General features: G+C 40.1%; 1 protein-coding gene across 2 annotated transcripts in view; it reads left to right on the top strand.

The window, feature by feature from the left end:
- Positions 1 to 25,479, top strand: part of FNDC3B (fibronectin type III domain containing 3B) — a 198,013-nt gene that overhangs the window by 19,744 nt on the left and 152,790 nt on the right. For both annotated transcript variants that reach the window (XM_054074615.1, XM_054074617.1), the window contains exons 2-3: positions 18,068 to 18,206; positions 25,182 to 25,257. In XM_054074615.1, the coding sequence (XP_053930590.1) occupies positions 18,096 to 18,206; positions 25,182 to 25,257 (187 nt within the window). In that variant the 5' untranslated portion in view covers positions 18,068 to 18,095. The remainder of the gene's footprint in view (positions 1 to 18,067; positions 18,207 to 25,181; positions 25,258 to 25,479) is intronic.

Genomic DNA, 25,479 nt, shown 5'->3' with positions numbered 1-25,479 from the left:
GGGTTGCTTTATCTTGCATTACTTTAGTTTCAGTTTATTAAGTACACTTAGCTTCTCTAAGGGTACAAAATTAAGAACATGCTAATTACATAACAATTTTGGCATGTGTGGATTGCCTCAGTGTCACCTAAGGATAAAGACTTCTGTGCTTACTTTGCTGGCTCTCTTCCCTCCATGCCCTGTAGGCAGATGTGTCAGAGCAGTCTGCACTCTCCAAATTCTCTTCCTTGCTCCTACAGTCTAGTTGAAGCTTGTTGGCAATGCCCAATGTAGGTACTTGCCCTTGGAAAGATCTTGATCTCAGCTTTTAAATTTTCAGACCCACTAGTTCAGTGACTTTGGAGGGTGGGTGGTGGGACAGTGGGATGATCTTGAAGGACTGGGGACCCAAAGGTATCTTGTATCCAATGGTGTGAGTTGTGCCTGGAAACCAGTAAGCTTCATCTGGGAGTGGAGAGGGGGTCAGGCAGTTGTGATGCACTGTTGTTGCCGATTTGAGTTGGTTGTGATTGTGGGTATTGAACACCAAAGAAATAATGCTGTGGCTATAAAATACTTGAGTGTGATATTTCTGGAAGCAAGCTTCCCCCAGGCATTGAGTGCTTTGGAATAAATGACTTTATTATAAAATGCTTGCTCTGATTTCTGAGCAGATTGAAATGTAATTTGTTTGGATTCTGATTTGAACATCAGTTATTGATGTGAGACGCTGCGTAGGATCTAAGCTTTGCCAACTAACAAGGTAAAGCCAACAGAAATGAGAAGAAACACTACAATTCTACTTTTATTGCTGGAGCGCTGACTAAAGCTGGAGAGTGTACAAGCATCTGGTGTTCAGACAAGATACATGCTTCTTTCTGTAGAGCTGTTTTTCAAAGGGAATACTTCTATAAAAACTGGATCTGTGACCATAGTCAAGTAAATATGTTTAGGGGTGCTCTAGCACAAGAGAAGGTGCAAGAAGTTTCTTGTGTGGAAGTGGTTATTTCTGTCGTCAATCCTACATAGCTGTTTAAAACTTATAACTATATGTTTAAATTTGGACTGTATTAATAAGTTCCCCTTATATTAGAAGATTGTGAGTTTGTGATGGGTGGATGTCAGGTATCTAACAGGCGGTAGCCCTGGATGCTGTGGTGGTTATTGAGCGCTGAGTTCAGCATTGTGTTAAATCAGCCACCATTGGGAGAGCACGTTAATGTCTGTTTGCTATTGGGACCCAAGGGTAAGTGCTGGGCGACCTTACCTTGTAATGGGTCTTCTGTAGGCATACGCATGTCAAAGGTTGCAAGCATAATTGACTGAAGCGAGAATATCCTTTTGGCTAAGGCTGTATTAAAACGCTCAAAAGTGTGATCATTTATGGAGTACTAAAAAATGGTAGCTAAAGGTTTTTTTGATGTTGTCTACAATTGAAGATTTACCCCCACCCTCTTGTCTCCAGTGGAGCCACAGTGATTTTTTTAGTTCTGCTAAAGAAAAGAGATATTTATCTGGAGATTAGCAAAGACAAAGTGGAAACATTTCTCCCCACTGAGATTAGATTGCAATGCCTGTTTATTAGAAGAGTAGTAGATGGCACTTAAAACCCTCTAGAAAAATGTATTTTAAAAAGATCCCAGTGTCATGGTTGCAATTTTGTGCTATCAGAATTTTTGCGTTTCTTCCTTGAAAGGCTTTCTTCCTTTCGTTGAACAGCTGCCTTTATTCTGAGGATGGCAGCCTTGGCTTTACCTCAACTGCTCCTCTGCATTGAGCTTTAGATGTTGGCTGTCCTTATTATAGGAAGAGACAGCAAGCTATTTAAGAGTCAGAGTGCCTTAAAGGGATTGAATTCTGAGGTTGATACAGGTAATTTTTAAGATCTTTATGCTTTGCTTTATGAAACAGAAGCTAGTGAGAAAATGTTTGACATGTATCATCAGCTTGGATATTGTTTCATGGGGCTTGAAGCTGGTCAAAAGGGAAGAGTTGCAGAGTGAGTTATAATGTGTCTATCCCCAATATCTACCTTGTGTAGTTTCAGTGACTTCATTAAAAGGTTAAGATTCCTATACAGTCGCTGTTAACCCCATAAGCCCAATTATGAATATGTTTGCTCAGGGAGCACCACCTTGAGCGTGGACTGGGCACGAGGAGTACAGCACTTCCACCCTGCCAACCTGCTTGCAGACCAGTCAAACTGTGTTCTACAGCCAAGTATCTGTTACTATAACTTGTGTTCGACTCCAGTTGTGACCCAGATTTGTAAGGACAGTGGCTGGTGGAGCTCCCTGGTGTGGGCTGGAGCTCTGCTGCCAGTCCCCACTCCCCTCCTGCCCGTGCTGCAATTGGGATCTGGCTCTGGAAACGGCACAGGATGTTTGCTTTTGTAGAGTGCAGTTGTTGAGGAAATTAAACGGAGGAATTGCTTGAAAGGCCAAGCCACCTACATCAGACCAGGCCATTCAGATGGGGTTATGGGCGTATTTTAAAAAGTTTTATCGGGAGAGATTGGGGAGGATGTGCTCTTAAAAGCCAACTTGCTTGGAAAGCACTGTTGTGTCTCTTCTCTTGGGACTGCAGTGCGATGGCTGGGGTTGAGTGCAAGGGGAAGAGGAAATCTTAAGGAAGTCTTAGGGAGCCAGTTTATCTGAAAGTGTGAGGCTGCAGCCACGGTGGGGGATGTGTAGGACCTTTTCCAGGTGCCTGAAGGTGTTATGTACCTGGTCGCATGCTGACAGCTGCGCTGTGCAATGACAGATGAGGAGAAATGCACAACATTTTAAGTATAGTAAAGCTGGCTATCCTTCTGTCAGGATGTTTTCTGTCCACCCAGACTTTACTTTTCACCAGTATTATTGGCAGGAAGTCCACAAAATTAAAGCAGGGAGGCAAACTTGCAGAAGATGAGAACTTTCTAGTTTTCTCATCTTAAGTGAGGAAATAGGAATGCTTTGAAGAACCAAAAAAATATGGTGATCTTAAGCAGTGGTAAGCCACCAGCATAGCACTTGAATAGTCACTGATTTGCAGTTATCACTTTCAACAATGTACAGCAATTAGCCATTAGATTCTTTTCAAAAGTCTCTTTTTTACATAGTGATTAAAAAGACATTTACTTCCAAGGAGGGCTGAACATCGAGACAGGGATAGCTGGAGCAAAGCACTCCAGAATGACTTTCACTAGGCTCCATCGCACGTTTGGCCTTTGCATTCGTAATGAATTAAAGGCTAAATCATAAAGCAGGATTTAATTAGTGATTTCTGATCTGATTAATCCTGTAGTGCAAGTGAAGTGTATTTAGTGTTGCTTCTGCCTGCTCCACCATTGGCTGTGGGGCTGGCTCACAGTGTGGTGGGCTGGCAGCCACTGAAGCAGTGAAGTGCTTGGAGTTTCCTGCAATGAAAATACCTTTGTAAGACTGTTTGTATATGCTTCCTTCTGTAAACTTCAGATAGAATTCACTCGACCTCATGAATGTGCCTGCATATTCTGGGATAGCTGTTTCTAACAAAGACTTACAGCTGTTAAATACAATGAGACTTTATTGTTTACCATATTTTTTCCTTCTTTTTTTTTTTTTTGTGTGTGTGCTTCTAGCAATACGTGATTTCATAAAGGATTTGGCTGTAGACATATCTCAAAGTTAGCAACATCTGTTTAGCAATTTAGTAAAATTTATGGAAAGAAGGCAGTTTAATGAAGAGATGAAGCATTAACAAAGTACCCCTGTCCTTGTCTTCCCTGTGCTAATAAAAAGAGAAAAGAATTCGATAGATGTGTGGCATTCTTAGGGTTTATGCCTGGACTTTATTTTTGGGAATAGGAGGATTGTGTTGTGTGTTAAACTTCTTAACCCATTTTTTTCTGCATCCCCAGCACCCAAGAAAAGATTTCCAAAAACAATACTGAACTTGCCACACTGAGATTGTACTTTTTTTTGAGGCTGGAGTAACGTGTTATAACAGAAATGCAAGTTGATGAGAACATTTTAGTCCTGGTGCAGAAATGATCTGGAATCTTTGGTATGTGCCAATGGCAGGAGCTGTGCTCCCTGGTACGCTGCTCTCTTGAAGCAAGTGTGTGGAAGGCTTTGGGGGACAGGTATGCCGTGTTGTGAGGCTGAGGCACACGTGGACAGTTTTTGTAGCAGGTTAAATCCAGGACAATGAGAGAGGGGAAAACTGAGATTTTTCTCTTCACCACTTGGCTTTCTGTTCTTTACTAATTCTTTGAACTTGCTTACTTCTGAACGTGGCTTAAGTATTCTAAGGATCTTGAGATAAGTAAAGGTAATTATACCCACTATGAAAGTGAGCATGTGTATTTGTGTGTATATGTTCATCTCTCCTGACTTAGATGATGATCTGAAACCTCTGTGATGGGATACAGGGCGAGTAAGAACCTGAATATAAACTGTAGGAGTTAAAACTGCCAAAGGAAGTTGCAAAAGTAGTTATCAGATTTAATGTATCAATGAACGGTGGCCTGCACTACTGTCCTGAACAGAGTCTACCTCTTTCATTTTCTTTTTGGGGCACTGGCGTCTATTTAAATGCAAAAGTTTAGATCTAGCAGTGCATTTTATGCATCTGTTTTCTACATCATTGTGTCTTCTTGCCACTGATTAGGTTTTTTTTAATATAAAAATCTTTTTGTTAGTTGTACCTTGTGTTTGACCATGTGTTAAACTAAACTTATAAAGTATAAAATAAATACATGATGCCCTTCTCTGCTGTACTTATATTTGGGATAGGGAGCTCTCTTGCTTTAGATTGACATGACTGGATTCCATGTTTCTAAGTAACTTGATGAGGAATGTAGACCCCTGTAGACCCCTGTCTGATAACAGGTATGTAATGTTAAACTGCACCAAACTGTGTTTTTCCCATAGTCATCCTTCCTAGAGAGAGGGATGGGTGACTTTGGAGAGTGGGCTTCCAGTCTGTTAGCTGGTCTAAAAATTCTTCTGTTGGTACCATATTTCTGCATTTTTGATCATTTTTCTGTTAATCTTCGGGAATTCTTAATCCTTTTATAACCCAATGATACTGCAGCGTTCACGCTATAAGCGGGATGGTTGTAATAATTCTTTGTCTTTGTTTATTATTAGTGAAAACTTTCTTCATATTTAAGAAATATGAGACTCGGCCTACTCATGTTTGTCACAAGAAGGCAATTGTTAGTAACAACATGACTTTTCTTGATTTAGTCAACTTAAGAAGTGTTCAAAAAAAAGCCTTCAAGACTGATATACCTCACTGTCTTCTTAATAATAAGCGTATTATAGTCTGCTTTGTTTGTATGAGAATGAATATCTCATTCATTATTTCTGACCAAGTAGTCTTCTGAGATTTCTACACAGCTAATGTGTATAGGTAAGAAGGAAGAAAATCAGAGCATCCACTGTCTCTTTAGCTACAGGTGATAAATCTTGTTCTGCTCTTCCTTAAACACAGAGTACTCAGTGAAGTGACTTGTGATGATGCTGACTTTCAGATAACTCTATTTTAAGCATTCAAAGCTGTAACAAGCAGTGACTACTTCTTGGCGTAGAGCTGTAGTACTCAGTTCTATATGCTGCGCTCTAAGCGGATGCTTTATGAAGTGTAAGGTATCTCCAGCACCTATAGGATGGTGAGGAGGGATGTCCAGCAATCTGTGACTTAGATTATTCATATCTGGGCTTGGAACAGTGCATAGGAACACAGAATGACATAAGAGAAGAATCTTGGGGTCGAAGTTTTGTCTGGGGTAATGGAAAAGATTGGCCAGAATTCATTAAGGGTGAGGGAATTTCCTTAGTGAGCACCAGAAGGAGAATGAGATGCTGAACAACTATTTGATATCAACAGGTTAAACCATCTCTGAACACACAGACTGCCCTTCTGTACCATTATGGACTACAGAGAAACTTTGGTACTGATGATTTTATTTTTTCATACTTGCTAGTCTACTCTGAGGCTTGTACGGTGGATTTACCTCATGACAAAGTAGGGTTGTTTCTGCCAACTTAGGAAACAAATGAAGTCTGCGTTCTGAAAATCAGCGAAGCAGAGGAAGAAAAGAGGTGTTTTGAACGGAGATTGTGGCACTGACTTCCAGTGACGTGGCTCCAGAGCTGGATGGGGCAAAGGGGCAATCTTGCTGCATGGCTTTGTTGGCTCATATGTGCCTTCTCTCAGTCCACGCCAAATGATGGTATGTCCCAATTTGTCAGTACGTGTCAGTGACGTGAAATGCTCCAGGGACCAACACAGACTAAATAACTCTTGATAGTGTTTTGAGCTGGGAAGGCTCTCAGCATGGGGTTTGACAGCAATGGGCTTTCGGCAACAGGCAGGCCAGGAAGTTTATGGTTCCCTGCTGTTTTGCTGGAATTGTGCATTGTATCCGTGGGGCTGGAGATGCTTGTTATGGAGCTGGGGAGAGGGAAGGCCAGGTATCTCAGGGCAGAAATAAAAGTGCATTTGCCTTATTAAGCTGGAAGGTTTTTTGCTCTATCAAAAACCCCACTGATATTCAGTAAGACTAGCCTTCTCGTGGTTCACCTCTATGCAGTACCTCTTCTTCCTTTCTATGGACTTCTTAAATGTGTTTGAGTATTGACTCTTGCACCTCTGAAGCTTGATATGCAGCTATGGAAATTAATTTCTCCAAGTGTAACAAGGGAAAAGGAAACTGCAGTTACGTGTGGCATGAAACTTGAAAGTTGCTTTCTGCTGCTTGTCTGGTCAAGTTTTTTGCTTGACTAGTATTGTGTCATTTAAAGGATGTGGAAAGCTAACTTCAGTTTCAAGCATTTAATTGACTTCATTGCAGCTGTGTGCAGTTGAATCAATAGGGAAACACAAAGTGTGACTGCCCTCTTTCTAATTAAATAATAATTTTGCATTAAAAAAAATTATTGCAAGTTGTGGAGAAATTTACCTTTCTTTACCTAGCTCAACTTCTGGTTCTTATTACTGTCTTGTATATGTGCCTCTTGACTCTCTCAAAAGATCTTTCTGTTGCTTTAACACTTAACTTTCTGCAGTTGTTGGTGTGTGATGCATTGTCTCCAGCACAGTTGTGTTGGCCCTACTGCTCTGTAGGCATGCGTGTCCATCTGTGTCTCCAAGCACCTGAGCTGCCTTCCATCAAGATTCATTTTTAGTGGGAGCCTACAGGTTAATGCTAACTGTTTTATCCTGAGTGGAGTCTGTGTAGGCTTGGATAATCACTGCTATGTCCTCAAAATTTTTAGGAAATGGGAAAATGCGTACACATCTGCAGACCTAGCTTTAGAACGCATTGTTTTCTTACATCATTTCCTCCCTATTTTTCTGTTTGACTACCTTTCTGCCTAAGCTCAGAGTAACAGCAAGCCGTTGTAATCTTTTCTCATCTTTTGGAACTCAAAGCAGCAGGGTAACATATTTTTGGATGATATTTTGTAATTAAAAATCCCAAACAACCAGGAACCATAGGTCGCCTTAGATTCAATCTTTCAGAGATTGTTCCCAAAGGACCCCGGCAAGCAGTGTGCTGTGAACTGCAAGATGTGTGCTGCTTGTCCTAGGTTTCAGGAGAATTCTCATCAATCTTCAGAAATTTTTCATTATGTTAAAAATAATTAGTGTGTTAATAACCTGTCAGTGCTGCTGTTGCCTCTACATGTTCTGCTAAGGCTATAAGCTATAATATCAATTGGTGAACTATTAGGAAATTTTAGTTAACAGTTACTTATAAGTTAGTAATGAGTAACTCTTGTAACTAGGAGTTAGAGAATTGGTAATGTTGCATTTTGACTGCAGCCAGGGCAGGTGGAGGGGCGAGCCTGGCACTGTGCCATGTAGTGCCTTTCAACCAACACTGCTGGCCTTGGTGTAGGTTTTTGAAGTGATGTTGGTTTCCAGTTCGTAATACAAATTGTCCAGTAGTTCACTGTGTTGCTTAATATGAAAGAACAATGCCAATTTATTTTTATTGAGAACAACACCTTTCAATCTTCCATTGCCTGAATGAGTTGATAGAGCATGGGAATTAATTTAGTTAGAATGGTGAAGATTGAGAATTAAATTGGTTATGGGGCAGCCTGAGTGCTGGTAATCCCACTGGGCTATCTCGTGCTGTATCAACAGAACTTGATTTCTTCTCCACTCTGTTTCACATTGTATCCTATTTCAGACAGTGTAACAAACCCCAAAGATTTCCCTTTTTAAGTAATTTCATAGCTAATTTAAGCTTTATAGCTGCATCAATTGGTGTATTCAGTGTGATGGAGATTCAGCATTCTCTGTTTAGATAAACAGGGATCCAATGTCTTCCCACTTGAAAGAAAACAAACCCCTCTAGTAATCTTCATTTAAAGATTCGGCATTATTAATTTCTTGATGCTGTATTATCATTGAAAATGAAAATCAGATACATGGAACAAGAGAGGCTTCTGTCTTGTAAGGTGCTGGTACCAAATCAAAATTGAAAATGGAACAATGATGTGATGACTTTTGTGTCTGTTTTCTCTTTTGTTTGTGGGGTTTGGGTTAGTGTTTTTGCTTTTATATAGATTCCTGTCTGTCTCTAAGGGAAAATTTCTTAGGTAGCATACTATCTTCATTTTCACGATGCAGTTTAGAAAACTAAATAACTTGCAAATTTTAGTTTACGTTCTGTGAAAGTGAGAAATGGTGGCAGAAAAAATTAACTTTTCTCCTGATGCTGGGAAGTTCTACAGCAATGGGGTTTAGGTTTTTGGTTATTTTTACTACTCATACAGTTTAGGTACTTAGATATTGTGAGCATGGTGATAATAATGGGTTCAACTTTCCTTCTACATGAGAAATTTCTCCGGCAGCTATCCAGAGGTTCTCCCTTGCAGTGGCCGCTCCCTGAGAATGCCTGTTCTTCAATCCCAGGGCTGAATGGGAGATCTCTCGGTAGCAATTTCCCACAATAACACAATGAGCCACTCTATCACCATCAGCCCGGAGTCAGGTTAGCAGTGAATGGTGACAACAAAAAAGTTTGCTTTGGACAAAGGTGTGCTGAAACCTTGTTGTAAATGGAATTTGGTATGCATGCTTTTCAAGCGCTGCAGATTGATATGATAGATACCCTTTTCTTCCTTCATAGTTTTATTAGCGGTAAAAAAAAAACCCGAACAACCCACCCCATTGATTTCAGTAGATTCTCCACAGCACAGGAACTCTGGAGGAGATAACCAAGGTCTTTGTGATATTATTATTGCATAGAGGTTATTATTTGAGAGAGCAGAGTCAAAAGAGGGTATTTATTGCCAAATGCTATGCTTATCAGCCTCACTGTGATTAATACTTTGGCTGTTAAATGGAGGAAGAAAGTAAACAGATGAAGCATACACCTTATCTGACTTGTACCTTTGTGCAAGAACTTCCTCTTGTGTGGAGGTTTTGCCTGTGTCCCTGGACACGTGCACAGCCCTGGGGAGTTTTTGGGGAGCTCAGTACATGGCAAATGAAACTATTATGAGTGCAGAAAGACATACCCGAGTGCAAATGTGTGCAGGATTGGGGCCCGCACTATAGGCAGGTGTAGGTCTGGACTGAAAGGGTTTGTTTCTCCTCAAGGAAATCGTTGGAATAACTTGGTATTTGCTTCAAACAGTATTTAAGATTCCTGAATATCTTTTGTGATGTTATTAATTTAATTTACAAATTGCTTTTGTCAGAGGCAATACAGATCTCTTTCTCAAATGTTTGTGTTGACAGGCAGGAAAAAATTAGTTCAAAATGTTGATTGCTTGTATTTTTGGTATTGCATAAATTAATTTCCCTTTAAAGAACAAAAAAAAAATGCTTAAAGTATTTGCTATTTAAAGGAAATTGTGCCAGAGTGGATCTTATAGTTAGAGATTTTTAAATGTGAAAAATCCAGATGAAAACATAAATAAACAGCAATACAAAAAATCTTGGAAAAAAAATTGTTCACCATTGTGGAAGAAGAGTTAACCTCGGCCTGTTTTTGCTTGGATGAAGTGCTATGAAATCCTGTGAGAATTATGTTCTTGAAAACCACTGTCTTTTTGAATTATATCCCTTGTGACTCCTCTTCATCTGTTGTGATGATACAGAGGAAGCCAAGGAAAGAAAGGTGTGAGGAGGTGGAAGAAGGAAAGGAATATAAATAGCAAAAATGAGTTATTTAAATTTTAGATTGAAGAAAAAGCACAGAAAACCCCAGATGTGAAGAGTCAGTTGTATACAAGTTTTCTCTCCGCGTAGCTTGCTCTTAGGCCAGTAATGTATGATGTGTTTGCGTGTTTCAGAATCGATTTTGAGCTGCAGATGAGTTTGTTCTTGTATGACTGTTTGCAGAAGTGAGAATGCTGTGGAGCCGTTGAATTAGATCGTCTGCCTGCGGCTTCCTGCTCAGTCATAGCTAATACAAGCCTAAGAAAATTTTTGGAGATCTGTTCCACTTCTGCTGTGTTTATTCCCTTAAGTCTAGTGCCATTACGTTTTCACCCGAATATGACTGCCTTTGGGGCACGAGCGCACTCCAGGCGTGTGTGGTGGTGGGAACAGGGTGGGCTGGCTTTTCCTACACAAGTTTTCACAAGTTTTCTCTGTGGAAAACCGGGGGGGGAAAGAAAAATCCTCTAGTGGCATGAAGTTTTCCTTTGGTAAAAGACTCCTTTGTGCACCAGCTTGCTTTATTCTGATATTTCATCAGAGCTATTATATGCTGATTAGTTGTACTTGCCTGGTGAAATAAGACACTCTGGCATGATGCCGTTTGACCTGATCTCCCCATTCCTGATGCTCAGTTCTGCTGCATGTTTGAAGTTATTTGCTTATTGCAATTCATCTAAAGGTTGAACTAGGAACCATTTTTTAATAGTTTCTGTTCCTAAATTACAGATGTTTCTATGAGGAGTGTGCAGCTGGATGCAGTGCAAAATTGATGTTCTTAAAGTAATGGAGTTTCAAGTCTTCAGAACTTAAGGACAAATTTTAGATCTAAATAAATGCAAACTACTGAAAATCATCGTGTCGTTACCCTTTGAATAGCTGCCTTAATAATCTCTCACTGATGTGGGGCAAAACACCATTAACTTCCCTTGATCTCCTATAGAATTGAATATTGCTGATCATTCTGTCTCTAAAGATGGAATTTACCAAGGACCTTGAAATGTGTTGTTATTTAAAACAGAAATAAACTAGAGGGGAATAAACCCACTGATTAATTACAGTGGTTAAGTTTTGAGAGGTTGTTTATGCTTTTCAGCTTGCTGGAGGAAGGATCCAGCTACTGGTGGCCTTGTCTCTGAAATGGTGCAGGGAATAAGCAGCAGGCATTTTGCTACCTCTTCATAAAATGCCAGTGAGTTTTGTAGGTAGGCATTCCTGCTAATCTGTTTTCTTTTGTTGTAACAGATTTTGAAAACTGCATGTATTTCTTCAAAATTGTTACAAAGAAGCTTGTCTGTTTGGATGCTTTCAAATTAATCTACCATGTTTGTAATTAAACAGAGAAAGAATGCTTTCAGCTTTCAGTCGCTCTTCAGACGGATGTGATTTAACTAAACTAATGAATGCACATCAGACAAGACAAATTCCAGACTGTGTGCCTTGACCAACCATCTGTGCACATACCTCCAGGTACTGCTCATGTCTCAAGAGGCTTTTCTACGTGAACAATTATTACCACTCCTATTTGAATTGAAGTGGCAAGCTGTGGCAAGAGTCTCTTGAAAGCAGCTACATTTACCAGTATGCTTTTTAGTGAAAATATAATTGCATTATGTACGTTTTAATTAATCTGAAATTTCAAGATGTGCTGTACAAAATGCAATAGGAAAGTGGAGCTGTGTAGGCTCTTTGATCTCTTGCAGGCAAATGCCAGCATCAACAGTAACGTGGAGAAAAAGCCACCCTCGCTGTTCATGTGCTCCTTTAAAATTCTTAGTGTCTGAGTATGTGTGCATACAAGTGAGTTTATGGGTGTGTTTATACATATTCTGTTTGTACATACATGCAGTATTTTCTCTAGTTGTCGTTCATACCGTCTCTGGAAAAAGCACCCATTTCTTCAGCTGAGTAGTGATCAGCAGTGATGCGATTTGACATGCCAGACTTGGATGTGATTCTTCAGTTGGACTTGTGAACTCCTGGCAAATAGCAAATGGCTTCAAGAATATTTCTTCATATATAATAATCATATGTGTTGCAGGTAGCAGCTGCAGCAAATGCAAAAGGATTTTCGTATTCTCATTGTATTTAACTTTCTTCCTTAAGTGAGATTTCATTTAGAAATATTTGAGTCTTCCCTGTTTTCAGGGCCTGTGTTTCTAAAGCTCTATTTGACTTCTTGGTGCTAAGTGGGACTCGCTGTGACATGAGCTTGTGATTCCATACATATTTTTTTAACCATGGCGAAATAACCTAAAGTAACTTCTACTTTCTCTTTTATTATAAGAACACATGTATTTGAAGGTAATACAGTGAAGTGGATGGGGAACCCGTCTATATTCAAGCTAACTATGCAGGTAATGGTGGAGGGCTTGGGCTGGTTGAGTTATTAGGATGTGGTTTGGAGAGCGCAGATCAGGTATCATGAGTACTTCCCTTCTGTGGTCAGAAAACTGCCAGTTTTTGAATGTCCTTGTTGCAGAACCTGGTTTGTCCTGGGGCAGGTTAGAAAAAACAGCTGGTGGGGGATACAGTTGCCTTTTAAGTGACTGCTGGCTGTTATATCAGTTATGTCATTGAAAGACTTTAACTTTTATATCAGACCTGAACTGGCTTTTCCTGTCTCTGTAAACCACCAAGGAAGTTCCTCGTGGGTTCTATTAATTCTCTGTCAGTGCATCGTCCACTATGCAAGAGGAGGTCACACGTTATGTCAGAATGGTGCGTGTATATATATATATATATATACACACACACACATATATATGTATGTATATATATATATGTATATATATGGTTCTAACACAAGCCTCTCCTTCTTTCCCTGGCCTCAGTGGGATGCATTACTTTTTGTTGAGTAATAGATTCTGTCATTTTTCAAGTCCCTCTCAATGTCTGACTTGTCTTTACAAGGAATGCTTTAGGTTAGTTTTCTTCAGGGTGGACTGGGCGTGTGTGTACCATACGTGCCAATACCCTGTAATTTCTGGGGTTTGTTATAAAGGCATCATAAGCTTATGGTTATTGATCACGACAATTAGACATTTATACTAAACTTCAGAAGGGAATGTTGAGCACCAGTGTGCCTCTAGCTTTATCTGATAGTTGCCATTGCCGTGTAGGGTTTGAGCTTAATCTCGAGGAAAGCAGTCTGAGAAATAGATAGCCTTGTTCAGTGATGTGGCTGGTGGCCTGGAGGGCCGGTGTTCAAAGCTGGTTTAGGAGGTGGCTGAGCCATGGGCAAATTGCTCATCACATCTGAGGACAAAATTTGTAGAAAACCTGAGGAGCTTTTGTTTGCTTGTTTATTAACTGCTGTATGTGCCATTTGTGCTTGTGTGCGTGTGCATGCACTGTCTGTATGTGAATTTCTTGTTGGAATTGTAAGGGTTTTTTTCGGCTGGAAGGAGAATTCTTCCTTTTAAAGTTATATTCTGTGTGTATTTCACATCTTTTCTATAGTAAAACTAGGATTGAAGGTGGTGTACCTTCTTATTCTTCATGTTGCATGTTCTTTTCTAATCAGAAGGAATAATCCTATGTTAGCACTGCACTAGTGCAAATGTGTATTTAGCACTGGATTTTTGTTGTGTATTAAATAAACCAGGATATGTCACACTCAGGTATTGGAAAGCAGTCTGTCATCTCTGTTGTATAACTTTTGTAATTCCAGATGATTCTGATAAAGAAGTAGAACATTTTGTTCAGTAGCTTTTAATGGTCTGCTGCAGGGAAATAAAAACTGAGCCTTTGCAGAGAGTGGTCACAGGACTGAATATTCAGAACTCCTCTTGTCTTTGCCAGGTTCTCTGAATTTGTCTGCCATAGCTGGAAGAGGTTGTTCGACTTTGTGAAAGACAAAGTGGAAAAAATCACAAAAAGAAAAATGTTCTTGGCTCACAGCCCCATAAATAGCTCGGGTAAAACCTTCTAGGAAAAGTAGGACTTGAGTATCTTGATGTGGTTCAAACTGCTTTTGGAATTTCAGGAGAACTCTGATGTAACCTGTTGGGTCATGTTAATTCACCATACATGGTCATGGGTTTTTGGATAGGCGCGCTTTGTTCTTCTGGGTGTTTTAATTTTCTCACCAGTGCCACATGCAATTAATTTATGTATTGCTAATTCACATATTGAATTAATTTAAGGAAGCTGAGTCATCTCAATGATCAGTGGAAGACTGTAGTACTGAACTGAAAATGAGGTTTCTAACAGTAACTTGCAGATATCCAAAGGTCTGAAAGTTTGGTTTGGGGAAAGAAGCATTAAACTTGGAAAGTTTTCTTTTGTGCTGTGCAGCAAGAGGGGAAGCTGTTATTTGCTGTACTCTGGAGGTAGCTAGACAGGGAGATGCAGCCTCTTGCTCCATGTTGGCGTTACTGTGGTCCGTCCTAGCCAAACCTAGGGAATGTAGACGCACAGGAAATATATTTTGTTGAATTTAAATATAGTCAGCTTTCTGGACAAAAACCCAAATTTGAGTTAGTACCTGAAAAAAAGGCTGTGGATTAGTATTTGGCAGTTCATATTTCAGCTAGGGAAGAGTTCTTATATCCTGAAATGTGGCCTGGCCCTTTGAGTCCTTGTCTGGTGTTTTCTTCCCGCCATGTTCCTGAATTTACAGGAAAAAGAAAGGGCTTGTGTTCAAACCTCATCTTCTTTGTCTTAATCAAGTTTCCTTGTATGAGCGTTCCCTCCAAGAGGAACGCTAGGTTTCAGGAGGAGTGTGAATACATGGTGAATAAATCTATTTTAATAAAGTAGGATGGATGAGCAAATAAGCTAAATAAGCATGTGAAGCCTTTTCCAAAGGTTTTGGCTTTGATGTGAAGTCTGCCAGTGTCATGGTAGATGTTTTAGCCCCGTCTCATCTGACTCGGCATGGAGTAGATCTATGTGAAATACTGTTTTAAAAATGCCTGTGGCCAGCTGTGCTTTGTAGCCAGTGCTGTTGCTGGCATTACCTCTGGTGGGGTCGTACCAGACCTGACAAATGAAAGAAGCTCTTCTTATTCCTTTTTCTTTTTGCTCCCCTTTACAGTGAGGCAAGCGTAGACATGGCTGTAGTGACAAACCATTAATCAAGCAAAAGGAATGCAGCTGTAAAACTTTAAATAATGACATGTAGCAAATAAATGTCAACATATTGGTTGTTGTGCCTGGAATGGAAATATTACTAGGAAAATATGTAGCTTCAAGCTACAGTCTGGCTTTTTTTCCTTAAGAAAATAGCATTGGCGTGACACTTAAACTCTGTTAAAGCTGGGGCTTTCATATTCAGGCTAGATGAACGTGTCATTTATTTGCGGGAGGGAAATATTGATTTACATAGGTTTAAAATAGTTCTTATGAACACGGCTTTCTTTAAAAATAATACACACAAAAACTGTAGCTACAAAACTGCATGTATAATTAGTGTAGTTCAAGATACAACTGATTATAGATTCACTCAGTCTGTTCCCATTGAAAGCTGCTAACTCAGATATTTTTGCTTGTGTTCAATATCACGCTTTTCCAGTGTTTTTCTTAATCCCAAGGATTTAGGAAGTGGTTCAGAGACTTGCATGTTCTCCTCTTCCTCATAATTTTAAACAAGCAAACAAACAAAAAAAAAACCCAAACCCAAATCACACTTGCCCACTCCTTCCACTCCACTCCCAAAACAAAACACTTCTGAATATTGCTTTTGGAATTGAATCTTTCTCAAAATTAAAACCTGAGACTGTGAAGTAACGAAAACCAGAAGGCTTAAGGAAAAGCTCCAAATATTGCAAAACTTCAGGGGAAAATGTGTTGAGCAAAGCTTCTGGGCTCTTGGGCAGATTTCTGTAGCCCATGTAATAGATGGGTCAGAGAGTTCTGAATGACTAAGCTAGGGAGGCATTGGTCACTGATAGAACTGTGCTGGATAGAGAGCTGATCTTGAGGACTACAGGACTGGTTAGAAAGTGTCCTTATTCCTTACTCCTTGGGTGTATGCACTGCGGGGCAGATTATTCAGGATAACGTTAACAGTAGGTCTAAACCACTGCCAGACTCTGGGACAAAGCAGTTGTTGCAGGCAGGAGATGGGATTTGAAACCTGGCTGTGGATGTACCATCCTCTCAACAACTCTCTGAAGCTTTCACAGAACTACTGTCTTGTCGTTGAGTATCAAAAGGAGAGATTTTGTTTAAACATGAATGAAAATAAATTGCCTCTGTTTATAACTCGGTGGAGTTATGGTGAGAAGAGTGATGTTTTCACGTGGGTAAGAACACTGGAAAAAGCTGTGAGAGTTGTGCTAAATTTGGTACTGAGTTAATTTAAAATACTGGTCTGGAGATGTATGGTTGAAGGTAATAGGGCTTAGTTTGCACCTCTTCTGAAGAACAAAGGCGCTTTGGCTCAGTTTGTGTGTCTTCTGAAAAACAATTGTGCGTTTAGTTCTCGGGTGCTACTTGAATGGAGGATGTGTGCATGCACGTGATAAGAATTAGAAGATAGATGTGATTCAGCCTGTGTGTGCAGGTGCAAATGGGCACTGCCATTGCCTGTAAAACATACAAGTGGTCTTCTTCAGGAGCTGGAGCACCATGATCAGTCTGCTGTTTCCGGTCGTCGAGTTGCTCTGCAAGTGATGGGATTTCAATGAGCTGTTGAAGAGGTCAATTAAAATTAAAGCAACATATTTCAGTATGTTTCTTAATGTAGTTGTTAAGTGGATACCTTGAAAATCTAAATTTAAATCCTGGCAGAAGGCTGGCTCAGCCCTTCGTCCCCTCCAGAGCAGATGAATTAACTCCCAGTTTATGACTTTGTGGTCAAGTGCTCCACATAAATACTAGATCCCACAATGCTTTCTTCATGAGCAGGGATTTCCCTGTTGCTCTTTGCCAAAAACTCCCCTCTCTCCACTCTGGTGGTCTTGTGCCAGCTGATTCCTGGCTGTTACCAGCCACCTAAGTCATAGCATATGGGTTTTTTTTTTCTAACTTGAATTTGTGATGTAGATAAAATTATTCAGCAGGACTTTGGGGTTCTGTGGCATGAGAGATACTAAGGAGGTGGCCTGATCAGTACTGGACCTGTAAAGTTGCTTTGCTTAGGAGTTCTTGTGCAGAAGTCTGGATAAGCTATGTGATTAGATCATCCATCTTATTCACTGAAGAAATGGATTACTGCCCCATAAAACAGTGTGATGGTACTCTTAATGCTGAATTAAGACTTAATTTTCCAAAGCAATCTGTTTTTAGTGATGTCTATATATCACATCAATTATTTGTGTGGGAGGAGGGTGTGTTAGAAGTGATGTGTGAGTCTTCACAAATCCTGACGTGAAAGCATCTTCTTTTGTCCTCAGTATAGCACATGGTGTTCAAAGTGTGGGGATGTGTTGTCCCTCCTGCTCCAGCAGAAACCTACCTTTCAGTTTGGGTCGTGGTTAAGTAGAAATCGGACACCTGCTGTTTGTGTTGCAGGTGGCAATTCACACTGTTCATAGGGCCTTAGAAGGGAAATAAAGCTGTTTGACTTTGAACTGTGGGTATTGCGTGAAACTGATGTAACATCTTAACCACACAGATGATGTCCTTCCGAAAGCTGTGGTAGTAAGCAGGATGCTAATTTTTAGGAACAGAGCAAGTCTCCCTCAAAGTGTCTTGGAACTTTCCTGTTTCAGCTGTGCAATGGGGACGGGGGTTTATAATTATGGGAAAAAGTGGCAATCTAGCATAGTTGGGTTTTTGGAAGCCTTGCGTGGAAACAACTTTCTGTGCTCTTCATGAAACAGCGAAAACCTCCATTCAGTGCCTTCAGTTCACATGTGCATTGTGTTACAAAAGCAGGTATCCTGCTTAGGTTGGTACCTTAATAGCAAAATCCACGTGGATGTGAGTGATCTTTTAAAGTATGAGTGGGTTTTGCAGAGTCTAACTGATGCTTCTCTTGCAGGAACCCTGTTGAGAAAAATTCTCCATGAATGTACGTCACAATGATGATGACCGACCAAATCCCGCTGGAGCTGCCACCGTTGCTGAACGGGGAGGTAGCCATGATGCCTCACATGGTGAATGGCGATGGATCACAGCAGGTGAGTGAGCTTTGCAGGAAATGGCTGGCTTAAGGAAAGCATTTCTGGGCCAGCAAGGGATTTTGAAGATGGGGGAGCTGGTTTTTCCTAGCACTTGGGAAAACAGAGTATTTCCTGGAAGGCAGAAATCTGCCCTTACCTTGGAAAGGCCATTACAAACAATGCTTTAAGTGTGCCATAATGTGATTATTTGCAAGTGTGTTCATTGAAGTTAAAATAATGGGATTGAAATAATGGCTATAAATGCTACCTATGAGGATGTTGCACTAAGTTAGTCTCATGATTTACTTGTGCTAGCTGTTATCCAGATATCTTAGTAGTGTCTTTGAGATTTTTAAGAGCTTAAACAAAAATGCTGGAATTGTAAAAAAGAGAAAGAAGGAAAGAATTGAAGACAAATCCTGTGATGTCTGCTATTCTTTGCTTACTGAAGTGTACAAATCCCGGCATTCTGTGTATTACTCTGTGCCCCATTATGAACCAGTTAGTAACAGAAGTGAGTTTTGAGTGGGCTTTTGAAGGAAGGCAAGTTTATAGTTGTTTTTATGTTTTTCTGGTAGGTATTCAGCTCGTTCAGAAGTAGGAAGAATGATTACAAGACCTTAACTATGCCTTTATGTCAGAATAGAGCCTGGAGGTGCAAGATGATAGTTGGTAGGTTTCCAAACCTGTCATCTTGGGTTAATCTTTCTCTTTGTGGAACATCTACCCTAGCCATTTTTCTGTTACGCAGTTTGGATCCCCCGATCTGAGGCATTTCAGTGAAGTATTTTTGTCAAAGTAGAAATAAGCTGTCCTTCATGAATCAATATAAAATGTCATTCTGTTGCTTCTCATTCCGTTAATGATTTGTTCCTTCCTGCAAGCTGTGTTTTGAGTGAGACCAACCTTGAAAGCAAGAATAATTTCAGCTTTTCTTGTAAGCTTCTAAGTCTATTTGCTTATCTGGGTTCTCATTATGATGCAGACTTTCACTGCTGTGATTTGTTTGGGTTTTTTTTCCCTAAAGTAATTTCTGCCATTGTGCTTCCACTTGAAAAAATAGAAAAGAAAGCTTTTAATGGCTCTATTTACCAAGTCCAATATTAATATGCTTAAGTGAAGGAAGAATCTTATTGATACCGGATAGGAGAATTGTTCTTTAAATATGTCCTTTCCTCCTTGCTGGAAACCATTTATCAGGTCAGACTGTGCTGTCTGTACTGCAGAAAGAATAACGGAAGTCTTCTGAGCACTCCTTTGAATGGGTCTTTAAGTCCAATCTTTGAATTTCCCCACTAGTGATGATTCAGTAGCCTTCTTTGAATGCCTCCATTGCCTTTAAACTAGCTTCTTATTTAATATTTTGGAGTAAAAAAGAGTTGCTGATGTACTGGAAGTGCATTACTTCTTGCTTTGGCTGTGCTATGCAAATATGACTCAGCAGAACAGTTCTGGGCCATGTTTCTTTTCTGCATAAATGTTTGTTGGATGATGCCTGTAGACCTTCTCACCTTATCTCTTTCAGCACTTGTAGTTGGACTAACAGTTTCTTGAGAGACTTTTTTTGGCCTCTAGTCTGGATGTGCCCTCATACACTGGAAAGTATAGGCTTCGTGTTTTACCATTTTTGTCCTATTCCTGAAGCTTTAGTTGATATCTTCACTTTTTGAAAGTGCAGTTCTAAAATGGAATGAAATTACAAAAAATGTTTTGTTCAATCTCTGCATATAGTAGCAACAAATGGACTACGTTAATTGTTCTTGATGTGATTTATGTATAACGTAGAAGCAGATGTCAGGTATTTGTTCAAAGAGATTTATCTTAGTTACTTGTAAGGCAGAAACAGCTTTCAGGGTAGATTCACTTAAGAATGACTTTCTTAATAAAGATGTTTTATATTACTTCATAAGTAGGTCCTAGTTTTACAAGGGGACATGCTTTTGCAGGGTGTAATTACAGTCTCTGTTAGAAGCTGGCGGTAAGAAAGCATCATAGCTGAGCTGATGGGACAGGAGGCACGTAGAGGTTTTCGAGTCTGCAGTGTGGCCACCACACAGATCAGCGCCCCGTGCTCTGGAGCAGATGGTTCTTTCTTCTGATGAGATGCTCTGGGTAAACTTGCTACTGCTCAGCCTTATGTATTACTGGATATGTGAAGCCTCAGCCATGCCAGCACGGTAGAGCTGTGCTATAAGCTGTACCTGGGAATGCTGCACTTAAGAGAATAGGCTTTTCTCAAAAGACTCGTTCTTAGATATGTAGAAAAGAGCAGATTGGAGCTGGTAAAACACCTTCGCTTTTACCAGCAGCCAGATGGAGAGAGATGCAAAAGGCAATTCTGCCAGTAAATAGTCCTGTACTGTAAGACAGTTGTATAGGAACGCTTAATTGTTTTATCTTCCTGGGAATAAGAACTACAGAGCTAGGAATGTCACTGCCTGCTTGACAGTAATCCTTCTTCTCTAGACTGCCCAAAATGGCACTTCTAGCACTGCCTTTTTTTTTTCCCAGTTTCCCACACTTAATTTCCACACTGCTGACTATATTTAATGCTTTCATGTCCCTTCCAGAGCTGCTGCTTACTCTGTTTCTGCTTCTAATCCACTTGTAACTCCTGTGGGGATTTGGGAGTGATAATTAACCTTTTGGTTCAAGAATTTCAATGGTTTCCTGTAGGTACTCCCCTGCAAGCTCTAAAAACCTTGGGGTACAAAGTGGAGGGGCAGCGTGCTGTGCCATAGCATGTCTGTACAGAATGCTGGGCAACAAATTTGAGAAGTTTTATTTCAATTTGTTTTGCTCACTGCCCCTGCAGCGGTGTAGCAAATTTTCTGGTTGCCCTCTCTTTGTAAAGGTGTATTTAGCAAACCCTGTTTTTTCACTGTTTGGCTTGAGCCCAGGCACTGTGTTGTGCTGTGTCTGCGAGTTCTTGTCTTTTAGACTCATATTCTCAGAGTAAGGGAGATGAGAGTACTAAATGAGAAACAACATTTGGTACCTTCCTTTAGCACAAGGAGTCTGTGCACCTTGCAAGGACTTGCAAGTGTTGAGCTGACTGGGGTTTATACTGGCCCTGAACCGCGGCTGAGCTGAGTGAAGGTCCTTTATGCAAAAATTTAGAGTTGCTACTTCATATTTTCTTGATTTTTTTTTTTTTTTTTTTTTTTTTTTTAAAATATATACTTGCTATAGCAAAAAACTGAGTACTTTCCAGGGAAAAGAAAAAGCCTTTGAGCTTTTGCTGCTGACACTCTACTTGCAGCTTGTCACAAGCTCCAGCATTTTGGCTGCGAGGAGTCCAAGGGACTGGAGCTGGAACTGGGCTGGAGTGTCCCTAAGGACAACCTTGTGATGCTGCTGGGAAGCAGTGTGGCTCAAAGGGAGTTGTCAAGCTCTCTTCTCTTGCTGCTATCTCATAAATGTGTGTACTCAGGATGATGAATATTGGAAGATGCACGGGGCAATTAAAGATCATTTGTGTTTGTTTTCATTAAAATAAAGATGTTATCTGTAGACATTTTATTGCTTTCTTCAGATTTTTAATTAAAAGCTTCAGAAGCAAAACATTCTCATGAAGATCCCTTGTGTGGTAAGGCAGTAGAAAAGCTGTGTTCCAGGCATCAGAATGTGGTTTTGCAGTTTAGGAGGACACAGGAAAAATAAATCTTTGAATTAGTTTGACTGACTTAGTGTGTATAAATAAAAGAAGTTGCAGTGTGCCTTGATATTATTTGACCCAGGCAACTGGGACAAACTGGGGGCGTTGGCTGGAAAATACCCAGTACCTAATACTCTCTGGCTCCAATTGTTTGACCTCAACTCTGCAGCTCATTAGTCAGTGCTTTTTAATTGCAAGTGCTCACAAGTTTATGTGCAGCATAGGGTGAGTGTGGATGGGTTTGGGTGGTGGGGTAGATTATGGGGGCAAACCCCAGTTACCCCAGCTTTGGGTGGAAGGCAGAGGAAAGGCTGGGTCTGCCCGCGGTGGGGGGCACGCAGAGGGTCTTGCCTGAGGAGCATCCTGATCTCTGCTCCTGATTCTGAGGCCACCTTGTGTGTGTGTGCTTGCGTGCCAACTGGCCTCCCTTTGTGTCCAGCTCTTGCTTCAGTGTTGACCCACATCAGTCACATCGGTTATTCTTGTTTGCTCTTGATACAGCTGCCTTCCCCCAACAATAGGCCATAAGAGTTTTGTTCTGCTCCAGAGGTGGCTAATATGAGCATCAGTGCAGAAAAATGTACTTTAATATCTTCAGAACCTTATTATTATTCTTCTTTTTATTTTACATTTCAGGAAATGATAGCTACAGTACTTTATTCCAATGCAGGTCTTGCCTACAGTAAACCTTTTAAGTCCTTCATGTGGACTGGTGGTTACTGATTTTGGCATATGTTTTTCTATACCACCACAGCTGGAGGTTTTCTTCACTGTTCTGAGAAACCTTGCGTAGCTGGAGATGGCCTTTTTGGCTATACGTAAAGTCTTGGCAGCTCAGGGCCTTATGTTCTCTTCCTGTTGCTTGGCTTCTTAGTTTTTCTGAAATTTTGCTGAAGTGAATGAATTTAATAAATGTTGTTTTTTCTTCTTTTATAGCACAAAACACCATCACTCAGAAAGTGGAGATCAGGTGGAGCTGCCATCATTAGTGCAATACACTTACTGACCTCCTTTGAAAATCTTTGTGCCTGTGATTATATTTAAATATCCAAATATCAAGAAAACCAGATCGATTATGGCTTTCAGCCTTGTAAAGTGTCAGGAGATGATACAAATCATATTTTACAAATATAATTTTATTAACACTGAAGCTGAAAAACTTAAGTCAAGAGCTTGGTAAATCAGGATTAGTTTTACTGGAATTTAGGTGAAAACCATGGTGGAACTTGTACTCTTGTACTCTGAGGACTGTGAATAAAGCATTATTTCCATATATATAAGATTTTAATAGAAGTTGCTATATACAAGTCCGTGGCTCTCCCTGCAGACTTGTGATGGGGGTTAAAGTTGCGGTGGCTGCTGCCCTTTTGTGACGCAGATTTGTTGATTGACCAGTTTGTGTTAAAAACCCTTAGTTAAGCAAGGATAATGCTTTTTTACTTTGACCATTCTAGGCAACAGCTGTTATTGGGGATATAATCTTGACAAGGGGTTTTTAACGTGGAAACCTGAGGAATTATTTTCGAAACACAACTGCAGGCGTGCTAATGCAGATGCTTGGGCTGGCCACTGACCTTTGGAAGGACTCCTTGAAAAGGAATTTGTGAGTTGTGCCCTTCTGTTAACCAGCTCTGAGGCAGACATGCCTCGTGTGGTAAGACTCTCGTGCCCAGTCTTGTATGTGCTACTCAACTTGATTCCCTGCATTAGGGAAAAGATGGAGTTTTTCATGTACAAGACATCAATCCAGTTAGGGCATGTATTTTGAGGAGCTAGACCAAGTTCTTCTAAAGGTGTGATGGTGTGCTAGAGCATGACCAGCTTTAGAGATGTTGCCTTTGATGTGTAACGCAAATGAGCTGGTGAAATATTTGAGTTTTTTGCCCCTTTGTGTTCTCGTTACTAGTTTTCTGGTTGTTTTTAAGCTGAATGATGCTGTTTTGCTCTATGCTTCTTTTGACCTGATGCCTGTATCCTGTTGTAGATAATCCATGTCTTGTTGTAGAAGAGGAGCACTTAAATGCTGTCACTTTAAATGTTGATTGTTTGGGGCTTAGGGATGGAATGACTTTGTGCCTCTTACCTTTTCTGAAGAGTTTGTTGTGCTCAGTATGTATATGTGGAATCAGATCCACCCTGATCAGTGAAGAAATTACTGTTGCAGTCAAAATAATGGCTTTCGGTGTAATTTTTCTGATGTCCAGCTTGTTTTTTAAAAATGTTGCTGATTTAATGGGTTTCTTTAGAATTACTGTAATTTAAGAAGTCATCTAGGCAATCATTATCTTCTGCATTTAGCTTAAGGAATTCAGAGACACAGCATTAATTGGAATTCTGTCTTTCCAGAGTGAATGAGTAAATTCTGTATGCAGGTGTCCCAGGATATAAAGACCAGACATAAATTTAGAGAGTTTTCACAAAAAGATATAATTCTAAATTTTCAATTTATACTGAGATTAATCCTAATTTGTATTGAACTTCTGACAATGCAAAGCTAACAGAAGTGTGTTAAAAATACTTGAGTAAAAGTTTCACAAGCAGCGAAACAATCAGTAGTTCCCAGTGAAACTCTCCGTTAAAGAAATACATCCAAATCGTAAGTTTTAAAACCATAATTTTAGACACAGGAGAATTAATAACGATGAGTACAGTGTACACTGAACTGAGATACATTTTAGTGCTTCTTGGTCTTCATAGCATTCCTGTCATCTGCAGAATAGAGCAATAGCAGGCTGGGGTGATATTCTGATTGTTGTTTAAAAAAATTACTATACCTATTGCTAAATAAATAGTTTATTAACTAGTTCTGTGTGCAGTATTGAACTCTGTGTCTGTGTCTATGGATTTTGCTTAACTGAGATCTCTTGTGTAGGACTAAAGGTTAAAGTTTTAAAAGTGTGATGGATCAACTCCCCTTATGCAAAAAATAACTTCTGCTCCTGTGAACTTGAAATTCTAGTATGTCTTGTCGCTGCATGCTGGATTTTATGTGCTGTCTGTTCCTATGAACCAATGGTGTGAAGATTTATGTCCTCAGCTATCAGTACTTGGCCAAGTGAAACACACTGTTAGGAGTGTGATGGTGGGACCTAAAGCCATAATTCTCACCTGTACGCAACTCAGTTACAGCTATTTCAGCTTTGAAAATTTAGATGAATAGATGGGCTTAAAATCTCTACCGGCTGTTGGAACCTGCTGGTACCTAAAGATGTATACCAGTCTGTTCCTTCCCTGCTCCCTGTATCTCTTCCAAAGTATGGATAACACAATTGTTGGGTTGGGGAAATTTAATCTTTGAAGGTCACAGTGAAACAAATGTGTTTTTCTTTTGACAGGTCTTTTTGGTTCAAGTTAATCCAGGTGAAACCTTTACTATAAGGGCTGAGGACGGAACCCTGCAGTGCATCCAAGGTAAGAGGATATGGGAATGTCTGGATGAGTATTGCTTGCACTATAGCAAACTTGTTCTTTCATCTCTGCAAAAATGTCATATGCAGTTCTGAAAATACAGTGAAGCACTTAGTGAGGACTTGCAGACATGACTGCTGTACCTGCTACAGAACTTTAATGTTGGAAGGAATCATGAATTTGTTGCAAGTCTAGGAGATTTCTCTCTTCTTTCAGACATTTATC

Source organism: Cuculus canorus, chromosome 9 (assembly GCF_017976375.1).
Source record: "Cuculus canorus isolate bCucCan1 chromosome 9, bCucCan1.pri, whole genome shotgun sequence".
NCBI classification, from domain to species: Eukaryota; Metazoa; Chordata; class Aves; order Cuculiformes; family Cuculidae; genus Cuculus; species Cuculus canorus.
The sequence above is the reverse complement of the archived record's forward strand: the minus strand, read 5'-3'. Positions and strand labels throughout refer to the sequence as shown.